The 12,897-nt window shown below is 42.3% G+C and overlaps 1 protein-coding gene across 1 annotated transcript; it reads right to left on the minus strand.

The window, feature by feature from the left end:
* Nucleotides 1-138: 138 nt before the first annotated feature.
* LOC144107060 (testis-expressed protein 11-like) lies at nucleotides 139-12,861 on the minus strand. The gene is made up of 9 exons (XM_077640037.1): nucleotides 11,246-12,861; nucleotides 10,616-10,710; nucleotides 8,642-8,771; nucleotides 7,923-7,999; nucleotides 5,870-6,117; nucleotides 4,930-5,134; nucleotides 3,659-3,775; nucleotides 1,408-1,500; nucleotides 139-591 (listed from the first exon to the last, which is right to left on the minus strand). The coding sequence occupies exons 1-9, from the start codon at nucleotides 12,795-12,797 to the stop codon at nucleotides 373-375; spliced, it is 2,736 nt and encodes a 911-aa protein (XP_077496163.1). The 5' UTR covers nucleotides 12,798-12,861; the 3' UTR covers nucleotides 139-372.
* Nucleotides 12,862-12,897: the final 36 nt, after the last annotated feature.

The raw sequence follows: 12,897 nt of genomic DNA on the forward strand, positions 1-12,897 counted from the left end.
ACACGTGTTGAATGCCAACACTCCAAGAGTGTCTCGGCACTTTCTGAAAGCCATTGGTGTTCCCCTAGGCTAAAAGAAAATTGAGAACCCCTGCTCAGGTTCGCGGGACTAGCAGCAGACTTCGTATTTACCGCAACACCTAGAAAGGAGCTTTATTTTTCAGTCATCGAGAATACAGTGAACACAAACCAATAAAAGATATAGTGATAAGGCAAGTTTGAACTTTTGGAAAAAAAGTCAATTCTTCTCGCAGAAGCTAGCGCTGGTATTGACCAGACATAGCTTAAAAAGCATCAAGAACAAAAGATACCGCAAAGGCAAGTATGTCTGTTTAGAATAAAGTAAAAGCAGTAAAATAAAGTAAAGGAGAAGCTAGCGATCGTCTTCGCCAGACACTGCTCGCTCTGAAGCGTCATTGCCGAACAGCCTTTGGTAACGGGAGAGGAGACTTTGCTCATAAGCAGTGCGCAGCTCTGGTAGTATGCCAACAATACGAATAGCACAGGTCAGGCAGCGCTTGGCAGACGCCAGCACCCCTTCGATGTACCACAGGAGGCCTTCATTCCACACACTTGTCATCATCCAAACGAGCTGCAAATTGAGAAAGGAGACTCCATTGTACCGTACTCGAGCTCTTGGTCTGCAAGCTTTTTTGTTCTGTTTCGAACACTAAAAGCTCAAGTAGTGGCCTTCTCAAAAGAATAATCGCAATTAATATGCATTGTTTTTCAAGTTGTTTTTAGTAAAAAAAAAAAACATAGGCTGCAGCTCTTGGCCGATGCCACTGGTGCGAACTGGGACAGTCACACTACTGCACATCTCCTGGGGATACTTAAATTGGTGAAAAAATGGCGCTAAACCATACAGACCACAAGCACGAAGACAAGACACAGGCGCTACACCTAAACCCTTCAGACTAACAGCATTCCTGTTTTTTGTTACTGCTCCATCAGTCTCACTTTGCCATCATCTTAATAGTTAGCTCAGCCACGGTCTCTAGTTTGAATCCTTAACAAGACGATCTTTTTGTTTCTTACTGCGAACATTTTGTAAAGCTGTATAGCCTTCCTTGGCAGCCATATATAGTTACATTTGCCTGGTTAATTGAAGTTATATTAGCTCTTGAAATCTCCAATTTTGGGCATTCCACTGGCTGAAGATTGTTTCATAAAAGAATTTGGGATGGGAGTGACCTCCTGGTAAACCATGCATGGAGCACGCGTTCCGCTCTAGAGCTGTCTGATAGTAATTGGGTTGCACTGAAATTCAGTATTATTACATGTTAGTGGGTGGTTCTCTCAAGCTCACGCAAGATGGCTTGTTTAGAACAGGTACTTTTTAAACTCTCAGTGAACTTAATACTTTGCCTGGGTAACTCCTCTTCACAATATTCATCAGGAAACTTGCCTCTATCTCAGGAAAAGTGGTTGATTTATGAAGCTTGAGTACTTCATCGATGCAAGCCAAGAGCCCGTCCACATCCCGGCAGTCCAGCAAAGCCTATGGAAAGTCGCAGCACATACTGTAGGTTGAGCAGTTTCACACCATATAAATTTTCTTCTAGACAGTTGAGTAGAGTTGTTGGACTGTGTTTTGCTTGTGTTTGATGTATTTTCTATTCATGAAAAAAGTGCCTTCGATGAGGGTGAATGTACAGTCACGCTCAGTATGACCTGCAATGACCCGGAGAACATGGCTGTCCGATTTGAGCTTCATATATGAGCTTCAGTGCGCTGTGATATGCACTGAAGAAAGCTGAACTCTTTCGATTGAAAGCTGGATGTACAAATTTTTACTACCACTAGGCTTTCGTTCCCTCATGAGCGAAATTCCAAGTACATCTTGTTCACAGCAAGTTGTACTGCATTCTTATGCCCTTGGCACAAGTAGTAACAACATGTACTAACTTGCAAATTTCCAGTCATGGGTTTGCAATCGGAGCCATTTGTTAAATAAGATTCATCATCATCATCGTCAGCCTGATTGCGCCCACTGCAGGGCAAAGGCCTCTCCCATGTCTCTCCAATTAACACTGTCCTTTGCCAGCTGCGCCCACCGTATACCCCCAAACTTCCTAATCTCATCTGCCCACCTAAAATTCTGCCGTCCCCTGCTACACTTGCCTTCTCTTGGAATCCACTCCGTTACCCTTAAGAACCAGCAGATATCTTGCTTTCGCATTATGTGCCCTGCCCAAGCCCATTTCTTCCTCTTGATTTTGACTAGAATGTCATTAACATGCGTTTGTTCCCTCACCCACTCTGCCCGCTTCCGGTCTCTTAACGTTACACTTATCATTTTTCTTTCCATGGCTCGCTGCATTGTCCTTAACTTAAGCTGAGCCCTTTGCGTTAGCCTCCACATTTCTGCCCGGTAAGTGAGTTCTGGTAAGATACAGCTGTACACTTTTCTCTTGAGGGATATTGGTAACCTGTTATTCATGATCTGAGATAACCTGCCATATGCTCTCCACCCTATTTTTATTTTTTTAGTTATTCCCCTCTCATGATCCAGATCAGCTGCCACTACCTCCCCTAAGTAGACATATTCCTTTACCACTTCCAGCACCTTGTTGCCAACTGTGAGCTCCTGTTCCCTTTCTAGACTGTTGAACATTACTTTGGTTTTCTGGATGTTAATTTTTAGATTCACCATTCTGCTCTGCCTGTCTAATTCACTGAACATTCTTCGCAGTTCATCTCCTGAGTGACTCAGCAAGGCAATGTCATCAGCGAATCGCTGGTTATTTACGTATTCTCCATTAACTCTTATCCCTAGCTGTTCCCAATTCAGGCCTCGGAATACCTCTTGTAAACAGGCGGAAAATAGCATTGGTGAGATCGTGTCTCCGTGCCTGACACCCTTATTTATCGCAATTTTTTTATTGCTGACTTTATTATTGAGGTTATTTTGAATGAGATTGGTCATGTTTAACTAATAGCATGAAGTTCTAGTTAGGCCAGGATGCTCGAATGGTCGTTATTATAACGTCAGTATAAGTTGATGAGAATTCTAAAGTTTCTCTCTGTTCTGTATTCACATTGAATGAAAATACCTTGAGCACATCTGAAAGGTAGAGCTGCCTTGTACCGCCTGGGTCTACAAGATGAAATCACATGGCCATCTAAGTGGTTCCAACTACTAGTATACAGGACTTGATCAGATTTGCTTCACAGATATAATTAATTGTGCTGTTATCACTATAAAAATTATGTAATGTCTCCCGTGTAGTCTTCAAAGTATGTATAAGAACTAGTAAACCAGTGAAGTTCTTTGAAATGTCAGGCACAAACTGCAAAGTGTTTTCATGTAATAGTGTTTACGGCAGTCTGTCCTCTGCTAAGACACTATTATTTATGTTTGCACATAGCAGACACGCAAGACGAAAGCTGGACGCTTCATGCCACATATCAAAATGCACTATGAAACACCACAAGATGAAAATACAGAAATCTCTGAGCAACATAAAACTACCTTGCAAGCCGCTTTCAAGAGAAGCATCTTATCATCATTTGCTGGAAAATGTTGAGACTGTTGAGGAACGCTAACAAAAAGCTGCAACATCAGATCGAGAAGAATCAGTAAAGTAGAAAATGGAGCGTGTTGCTAAACTTGCCATCAGCTCTACTGTTCCCTCTTGACTGTTTCTCAAACTTACTTGAAGCAGTAGGTGGTAGAACTTGGTTATCTTGCCCGGTGAGTTTTGAGTCACAAGACTGATGCAGCGACGCAAGAGGCCCACTGACAGCGCAGCAGCTTTCTTGCCACCAGCTTCCTGGAAGAAATTTTGGCAGCAGCTTCCTGTGGTCAGAGTCACTTAGACATGCCTTTTGATAGAACACTGGCATGAAACAACATGAATGCCGCTGAAGTGGCTCAGTGGTTGTGGCGCTTGTCTGCTGACACGAAAGACACGGGTTCGATCCCAGCCGCAGTGGTCGAATTTCGAACGGGGTGAAATTCTAGAGGCCCATGTACTGTACGATGTCGGTGCACGTTAAAGAACCCCAAGTGGTCGAAATTTCCGAAGCCCCTCACTACGGCCTCTCTCATAGCCCAAGTCGCTTTGGGACATCATACCCCATAAACCATAAACCGAAACAACGTGAGCGGAAAGAGGAACAAATAAACTGCCAGCTCCAACTAGCCCTTTTGTTCTATACAAAACAGCAAATCATCATTGTCATCATGATTTTTTTGTGTTTCACATTCAGGATAGCGATGCTTTGGGTTCAATGGCATCCAAAAGCACTGAAAATAAATGTTAGTTTTTCATGTAAAGGAACGATCTCTTAGAAAAATGTTGTACAAAACATCGTCGCTTGGCTCAGCATGACTGCTGCTGATTTAAAAGTCTTTTTCAAAATGAACACTGGTTGGAAAAGATGCTTCATGCAACTTTATGGTTCCTTTTGCTGTCAGTGTTGTTTCATGCTAGCATTCTTTTAAAATGCAATTAGTTGTCTTAGTCAAAAACTATATCTAGTGACCGCTGTAAAAAACCTCCCCATACACTGGCACTGCCAAGTAATTGTCGTTGTAACCTTTTGCCCTCCTGTTGACACTAAAATGGGCTGGATACGTGTACGCGTCTACTGAAAATGGACTTGTTGGTGTTGTTTGCAAGTGTGAGCAAGCTTAGCCTGGCACATGATTGTGCAAGTTGGTGGTACATAGTACCATCACTCACTTTTACAAGTGATCTTCCAATATTAGGACCATTGCCTTCTAAGGAGAGAAACACAGTCTGAATCTCAAAATTTTCAGATCCTTTTTCCCTCGTGACGTGGAATATGCAGAAAGTGCACAATGTAACATAGAAACTATAGGATGATAAAAACTACTGCTTTGCTGAGAAACAGAATTTTCACTTTATTATTATAATTACTTTGTGTCTGTAAGTCCTGTCTGAGTAACTGACATTCTCACCTGGCAGATGGAGACGAAGCCCTCGAGAAACTCGGCGTTAGCTGCCGGCAAAGAGAGGATGTCGTCCACCACGGAACAACCGTCAGCTACACCTCCGTGCACCACTGCTTCAAAATCGGCCGCCAGCACCAATCCGGCCAGCTGACTGTTCTCTCGCCAGGCTGGGTACACCTCTCTGAGCTTCTCCACGATGCTGTGCACATCCCTATTAGGAAATTGAGAGCGCACAGCTAGCCACTTGTTTGTCACCCTCAACACTAGCTCCTAGGAAACGTATGTGATGACAGGTTCAAGCCTAAATCTATTACTGCATGCTAATTAAGTTGGGCCTGTACCTTCACTGCTGCAGATTCTGTCCGGCTGTTAACGCTACAGGAAAGTAGATTGATTTTTTTATTTATTTGTCCGTTCACTTCACTGATGGATATTAAGTCAGCTGATGAGCTGAATTAATGAATTAATATTATTAGTGGGTGAGAGAGAGAGAGCAAACAAGCGAAGGTTATGTTCTGGCAAGAGTGGGAAGACTCATCAAAGCACTGGCGAACAGTGTTCAGTCGGTGGAATACATGGAAATCAATTCAGCTGCATTGTGCAAGGCAGCAAATGATTTTGTTCTAGCAGTGCTACATCAATGAGCAGCATTGATACCATAGCCAAAAATTTAAGCGTAAATCTGCTGTGAAAAAAGTGACGTGGATATATTTGCAGCAGGATCGCCTAAAAGACTGCCCAGATTTTGTCTCAGTTTATTGATATACCTCACTGTGGTTAACCATCAGCTTTAACATAGCTCCAGCATTACTTGTCAGCCAACATTAGGCCAGTGTTTCCTGCAAGTATTTAGAAAAGTAAATGGCAGGTAGATGCCCTAAACTTCATCTGGGAGAAGTCTAGCAGTATGGGGCACCACATTTGCCAGCCCGGTATTTCCCATCACCTGAGAATGCTGTGCCGGTGGTCATCGTCAGCTGCGAGTTTCCTCGACGCGCTCACTCCTGACAGGAGTGCCATGAGTGCATAGGTGGTGATCCGCTTGGTGGCCTCCTGGCAACTCTTCATGCCAGTCAGCAGCCTGAAGCTGCGCCCGAAAAGGCGGAACTGCCACTCGGCCTCTACCTCTGGCTGCAGTGCCAGGTTCCAGCAGACGGTGGCGAACCACTTGCTCTGCTCGGTGTGCCAGTGGCTCTGCAAACATCATTCAGAAGAAATCCGCATGTTTGACCCTTAGATCCGCACGTCTGATACACATGCTTGGGAATACAGGATTAACCCTCTAAGGTCAGGCATGTCACCTGTAACATATATGTTGTAAAAACGCAAATAACTTATTTCTCTTTGCAGATGTATATGAACTGCTGACATAATTGCGGAAACAACCTCTTCGATTTTATCACAGGTCAAAGTGTTAACCACCAGAGATGCAAGAGGCCTACTGAAAGATAAATCCATGCAAACTCTGAGATTTCTGAAACAGCCTGAAATTTCTGTGGTCATGATGCTGCATTGGCAGGTAATGGAGCAGTTTTAATTTTGCTCTTGACCTACTCTATTTGCCTGCCTGCATGACGTCCACAGTCTTGCCGTCCTTAGACATTTAGAAATTGTCAAAACCAGCAGAATTTAGTTATGCTCTAATGATCTTTTCTTAATGAATCTCCCACTTTTTTGCGTTTTTGCAATGAAAGCACCTTGAGTGAGAAAGTCCTGCAAGTTAATAACTTTTATCCAACATGTTCAGTTCCTGGGCATGATGAGGTTAAGGCACTACGAACCAGCAGCTTGTTCTGGAAGTGTGCTGCACCTAGCGCGAATTTTCGTTTCATGCAAATTCCATACCCTTCATATCATAATATAGGGTTCTTTCATAAGTCGAGTAAAAAATGCAATAAATAATATTACTGAAAACATTGACCTTGACAGCACACTGAGCCGTCCTCATGCAGAGAGATTTTGCCGTCAGTAACACTTTATTTGCTGCGCTTCTAGCATCATGTGCATTTTCGAGACACAATGTGCTTCCATGATTTCTCGAGAGATTATTTGACAGATACTGTTATTTCGATGTTACAGTTCCAAACCATTGTGAGAGTTTGCACACAATTTCACGCACATGTTTTGTGTTGCGAAGTTTAATTAGCTTCTTTGAGGCCTGGAGAAACTATTTTGGGTAGAAAAAAATTTTTTTTTATTAAAATATAACTACTTGCTTTCATAAGATTAATTTCTCACTTGCATGACATATGGCACAGTTATGAGCCCTGGGACTCAAGCAAAGCAAAAGTGAATTTGTTGCTACAAGAACACTCATATCTGGCCTACTGCTCTACATACCATATAACAATATGACGGAAAATTAAAAAAAGACCAAGGGCAGGCAATACACATTATTAATTTAACAGCACTAAACAGACTGGTTGAAGTCGGACAGGAGAGACAAAGGGAGCACTCAAAGCTCAAAGTTTAGATCTTGTTCACACAGAAGGGGCTCCAGATCATGGATGGAGGAGAAAATTCTTTAATGAAGAACAGAAATTTCTGTCAGCAATCTAAAAACGATCACTATGCTACTCTATATTGAGGAAAGGGGTTAGGGAGAGAAAGGCTCTCGGATGAAAGTGGCAGGAAAGTTTTAAAAAATTGATGCGGCTGATGCATGTAGTTCGATAATGGAACTATTCACACATGAGTGCAAACATACATAGACAATAATAAAAGGTATAACAATACTAAATCACTGATGATTGGAAAATTAAAGATGGCTGTAGATAGGTAGGTAGGAGAGTTCCTGTGCTTATAGTGAGACAAAGCAAACAACGATGCAATGTTCTCCCAATTAACCTTTTAATGTTCAATAGCCACTACCTGTTTATGTGCAGACACCATGAGAATGTCAATTCATTGCTGGTGAGCTGGCATTCGTTCCATGGAATTAAGAAATGAAAACAAACTAATTGAATATCTCATCTGCAATTAAAATTATTCCAGCTTACATCATCACAGACAAACAGGATAGCAGCTGCCTTTTCAATGCAGTCAGCCACTTCTTTGTACACACCAGGGTTCTTGTCTGCAATAAACAAAAAGTCATTGTGTCACCTTCAACTCATGATTAGCACAAGGATGGTGAAAAATGCATCGGCACACCTTCTATAGCTCCAGCAACACGGTGCTTAGTAGACATATACAGGGCGTTTCATTTTATTCGGTGCACACTTAATATTAGATCACATTGCTTCTGAAGTTGAACATAACTGGAACGTATTATGTAATTAATAAACTATCCATATGGTCAGACAACCCAAGCCCTAAAGCGAGTCTGTCTGCACAGATGATAAAGCATTTTTCTGCTTATCCTGTATTGAATAAAATGAAATGCCCTGTATACGTTTGTGTGCCTTAACTAGGCATGCAGAGAAAGGAAAAGGCACAGCTCGGCTGAATTATCACAAATAGTGTACACTTTTGCTGTACTTTAATTTTACACTCACACATGCGCATGCATGCTAGTGTAACCTCTCATTGAGCCAACTGGTTTTACGCAAAAGAAGTTGTTTTATGTGTGAAGTAGTAAAGGTTTATATGTAAAATAATTTTATGTGCCTAAGTAGGACTACAGGGTTTGTGGAGAACACCTCATAATCTCCCCCGCACTCCCCATATTAATTAGCAGCCTAATGAAGTGTCCATGATCTGCAGGCAAATGCAGTACCAAAATCTGTGAGGCACAGTGCAACCACACACTGCAAACTTGTCAGCTGCATCTCTGCCATGGCTGGGTCTGTCGCTGGTGGTGAGGCCACCTGCTTCAGCACATCCTTTGCAACATCCATCTTGCCTGCCTGCAACATTTTTTGCCAAAATATACACTGTTGTAGACGTGACTAAAAAAAATTGCACATAAATGAGTACACCAGAGTAGAAGAGAGACATGACAGGAGAGTCTTGACGTGTCTGTGCTTTCCTCTGTCGTCATCTCCTAAACTCCATCAAATTTTTGTTGGGTAGAAATTTATTAAGCAGATTTATAGTGGCCCACTTGAATCATTGCATGTTAAAAACATGGACTTAAACATGCTAGGTAACCTCAAATATATATGTTCCACTGTCAGGCAAATAAACAGGAGTCATCACTCACATAAAGTCAAAGAAAGCATAATTGCGGGGTTGTGGGTAAATTAGGCATGAAATAACAAAGGTTTTATTTTACCTTTCATTATTAGTTAATTTTTTTTTTGCAATACATCTTTCATTCTTTTCTCATTGTACACCCTAAATGAATTGACAATATTAAATACTTAACACTTTGCCAGGGGCAGATTTATGGGTCACTTTTGGAAAGGGCAGTTGGAAGGGTGATCCCATTTGAGCCATGTATTTCTTCGACCTTTTTTAGCCAAATAATGAGGTTCTGCATGTTTTTTGTGCATTTTTTCATATTTTCTTTGCCATCATTACGCATTTAGTTCTTTCAAAGGAATGTTCACTTATGACGATGGCCCTATGTTGTTGTGGTGCTGTCCGTGCTTTGTTACTATACTGCTTTTTCAGTACGTAGGGGTGTGCACTCCTCTGTCAAGCCAGTCATGGGCTTTCTGGATGCACCCTTAACATCCTAGCCCCTTCATAACTCCGCACCTGCCACTTTTGCTTTCAAGCTAGGTGTTATAATATATTGCTACTTTATAGAAATAATAGCTGCGTATGGTTCCAGTACGTTGAAATGAAATGCAATTTCACTTTTGTGATCCCGGTTTAACTGAATGGATGCAAGCAGTTTAAAAATAGGCACATGAAAACTGGTTGGTATGAATAATGTTTGTGTTACCATGTCTTTCTAAAGCTGAACTTATGCATATGTCATTTGAATATATATTACCCTGTGCTTATCAGTTAATTTCACCCCTGTATGCATCAGTCATGATCTGCATATTATTCCTAACATAAAACAGCTGCTGTTTTTCATCTAGGTACTGCAATTATCACCCACTTAACCGCATAATCTATTTCATCAAAATGGAGTTTGTAACAAAATTACTGACTGAATAACTGCATAATAATAATAATAATAATAATAATAATAATAATAATAATAATAATAATAATAATAATAATAATAATCTCTGTGTTATTGAAAATAGCTACAAATTTGTACCATCAATTGCTTCTGTTTTGGCTCTACACATAGAGACTGTCACAATTGAATAGGTGAGGCAAGAGAAGAAAACACCGTGCTTGTATGCACACTGCCAATGAGAAAAATTAAAAGAAGCTTGTTTGAGATTATATATAATTATGTACTTAATTGCATATAATTACTCTTAATAATTTTACGTGCAGTTATACAAGGAGCACCTTATTTCTTAATTGACAATTAATATACTGCTTAAACATATTATTATTATCAGCATTTCTTAGTAATGCAGTATACTACATGCTGTAGAAATGTAATCATGTACATAAATGTGCATATACTGTACACAAGTGCATACTTGTATACACTCTTCTTCGGTAGGCAGAGTAATGGAAATGCTGCAGCACCTGGTCATGCGCAAGTGCAAGCAGGCTTTAGGCATGTGTATACTGGTTGCGCATGAAAATGCCACAAGGCGTTACCAATTACATTTTTTGTTCGCAGTAATGAAACACCTAGGAGAAATAAACAAGTTATGCCATTTTGACAAACCTGTAGTGTGTAGCTTGCTGCGTGAATAAGTGCACCAGAGACTTTCTTGGCAATGCTGTGACGTTCAAGAAGGTTGGCCTCTTTCACGAGCTGGACTGAAATTGCAAGGTTTGATGTTACTACTTTGGGTACAGAACACTGCAGCATAATGCAAACTTGCATCTGCTGTAATGTGATGTCAATGAGTTTACAACTTCAACTACTTAGATTCATTATGCTTAACACCCTGTTTTCTTATATTGAGACGCAGTACCTAATATTCTTAGCATTACATTTATATCTGAAAATCAGTTGCCTAAACGTAACAATTTTTAAGTCTGTGACAATTTTTTATTTGTTTATCTTTGCACCCTTTTATATACACTAATAAAGTGCTGTTTCATTTACTATATGTCATTTCAGTTTTGTCCATATCATATGCTTCTGACCATTGCCACAATATTTATTTACCTCATGAGTTGGTAATGCTTTAATAATTAATGTCTGCATTTTTGAGAACAGCTACAAACTTTATCCTTGCTTTTGTCTATTGCACTGTGGTAATATACAATTTTTGCATGAACAAAATTGCAACATGCTCCTCCATCTGACGTCATGCATGCACAAGACTAAGTATGTAGCATATCATACGCAATCTGCAGACAGCTGCAAGTGCGTCAGCATTATTGTCTTCTTCCAAAGCAATCTTGAGTCTCAGGTAAGTCATGGTGGTATGGTCTGGCCCTTTGTACTGCTCCAGTGTCTCCTTAGCTTTGTTCGTCATCCCAAGCTTCACTCTCCAGTAGACTAAGCACAGCCGCAGGCTGTCCACTTCATCTCTCACGTCATCATCACTGAAGACACCTCCAAAGGTCACTATGAGGGTCTCAACATTGCCGAGCCATTCTGCTGCCTCAGAGATGCTTCCAGACTCGGCTTTGCTGCAACCGAAGCAAAACAGGTGACGGAACAAGTGCTTGAGACAGTCACCAGCAAGCTGTGCTGTCTTTGCACTGTCCTGAACCAGGATCCTCTGGAAGGCCAGGGAGGCACGGTCCAGCTCGTCGCTGTCAAGTTCGGCTTTGAGGAGCTCAACCAGTAGATACAGGGCTTCCCCATCCTGGCTGAAGCGTATGTAAGCCCTCTGCAAGAACTCAATGGCTTGCTGAACAAAGCCGTGTTTCTTGAGGGACTGGTGTATGTCCAGCACCACCTTTATCGTAATCTCGTTGTGCTTGAGGATGCAGTCTAGTACATTCGAGAGCTGCTTGTCACTGCCACTTTGGAACAATGCTTCTAGCTTCTTGGACATGTACTTCAAGACCCCTGGGCGGTGCCAGATGGCCATGTCGAGAGCGTTGACCGCTTTCTCCCAGTGCTCCTTCTCGTCCCAGAGGAGATAGGCACAGCCCAGTAGGTATAGAGTGTGCGCCTGCCTGTTGACGTCGGTAAACTTCTTTCCGAGGCAGAAGGCTTCTTTCAAATAGGAAACCGAATATCGGTAGTGGCCAGCCTTGAAACATTGCACGCCGATAGCGAAGGCCCGCGTTGATAAGTACTTTTGCAGCTTCGGGAGGTCGTCGCTGCACGCGTTCTTAGCGACGTACAGACTCTCGAGTGCTTCATCTGAGTGGGGCGCTGTCGCCGTCATCGCTGCGAGGTGGCACACTTGCAGCACCGATTCGGCGTGCCACGCGCGTAGTCTATCCCTGCTTGTTTTCGCGTCGTCCGCAACGCTTTTGAAGCAGCGAATCTGTTCGGCTAGCTGCTTGGTATAGCCTTCCAGATGGCCGTACTGCGATCGCTTTAAGAAATGCAGCGCGACCAGTTCGAGGGCCTGAATTCGAGAACAAAGCGCGGTAACGTAAAGCTTCGGGGTCTTTGTCTTGTCGATCATGTGGGAGGTGAAGCCGAAGTACATGCTCAAGCATTTGTTCAGCACTAAGCTATGGTCATCGTTTGTGTAAGTTTGGAAAAACTCCGTAGTGATGGTTCGCACGCATTCGTCCAAAGCGGCAAGCAAGCGTCCCATGTCGAGTTCCGCGCCAGAGAGGTAAGCTGTGATGCTATCTTTGAGGTCCGACTTGATTTCCTTGAACACAAGGTCGCTGTCGACAGCATGGTCACGGTCTCTGATCGATACCAGTAGCTTTCGCACCCTCTCAGTCGTATCCTGTATGACCGTAATACAGTCGCTCGCCATTTCCGCAGCCGCGTCAACGAAGAAAACGAAAGCGAAAACGTGCTTTTTCAAAATGGCGGCCGGTCATTTGCTAGCAGACGAACTTTTAGACTGGCAGCGA

Source organism: Amblyomma americanum, chromosome 10, assembly GCF_052857255.1.
Source record: "Amblyomma americanum isolate KBUSLIRL-KWMA chromosome 10, ASM5285725v1, whole genome shotgun sequence".
Lineage (NCBI taxonomy): Eukaryota > Metazoa > Arthropoda > Arachnida > Ixodida > Ixodidae > Amblyomma > Amblyomma americanum.

What these genes read in the sequence shown, in the direction of transcription:
- LOC144107060 (XM_077640037.1), bottom strand. Translation starts at nt 12,797, where the DNA reads ATGGCGAGCGACTGTATTACGGTCATACAGGATACGACTGAGAGGGTG. An exon ending in TCCTGTTTGTCTGTGATGAT is followed by an intron (nt 6,118 to 7,922) that starts GTAAGCTGGAAT and finishes TGATGTTTGCAG; the next exon opens with AGCCACTGGCACACCGAGCA. An exon ending in GCTTCGTCTCCATCTGCCAG is followed by an intron (nt 3,776 to 4,929) that starts GTGAGAATGTCA and finishes AATTTCTTCCAG; the next exon opens with GAAGCTGGTGGCAAGAAAGC.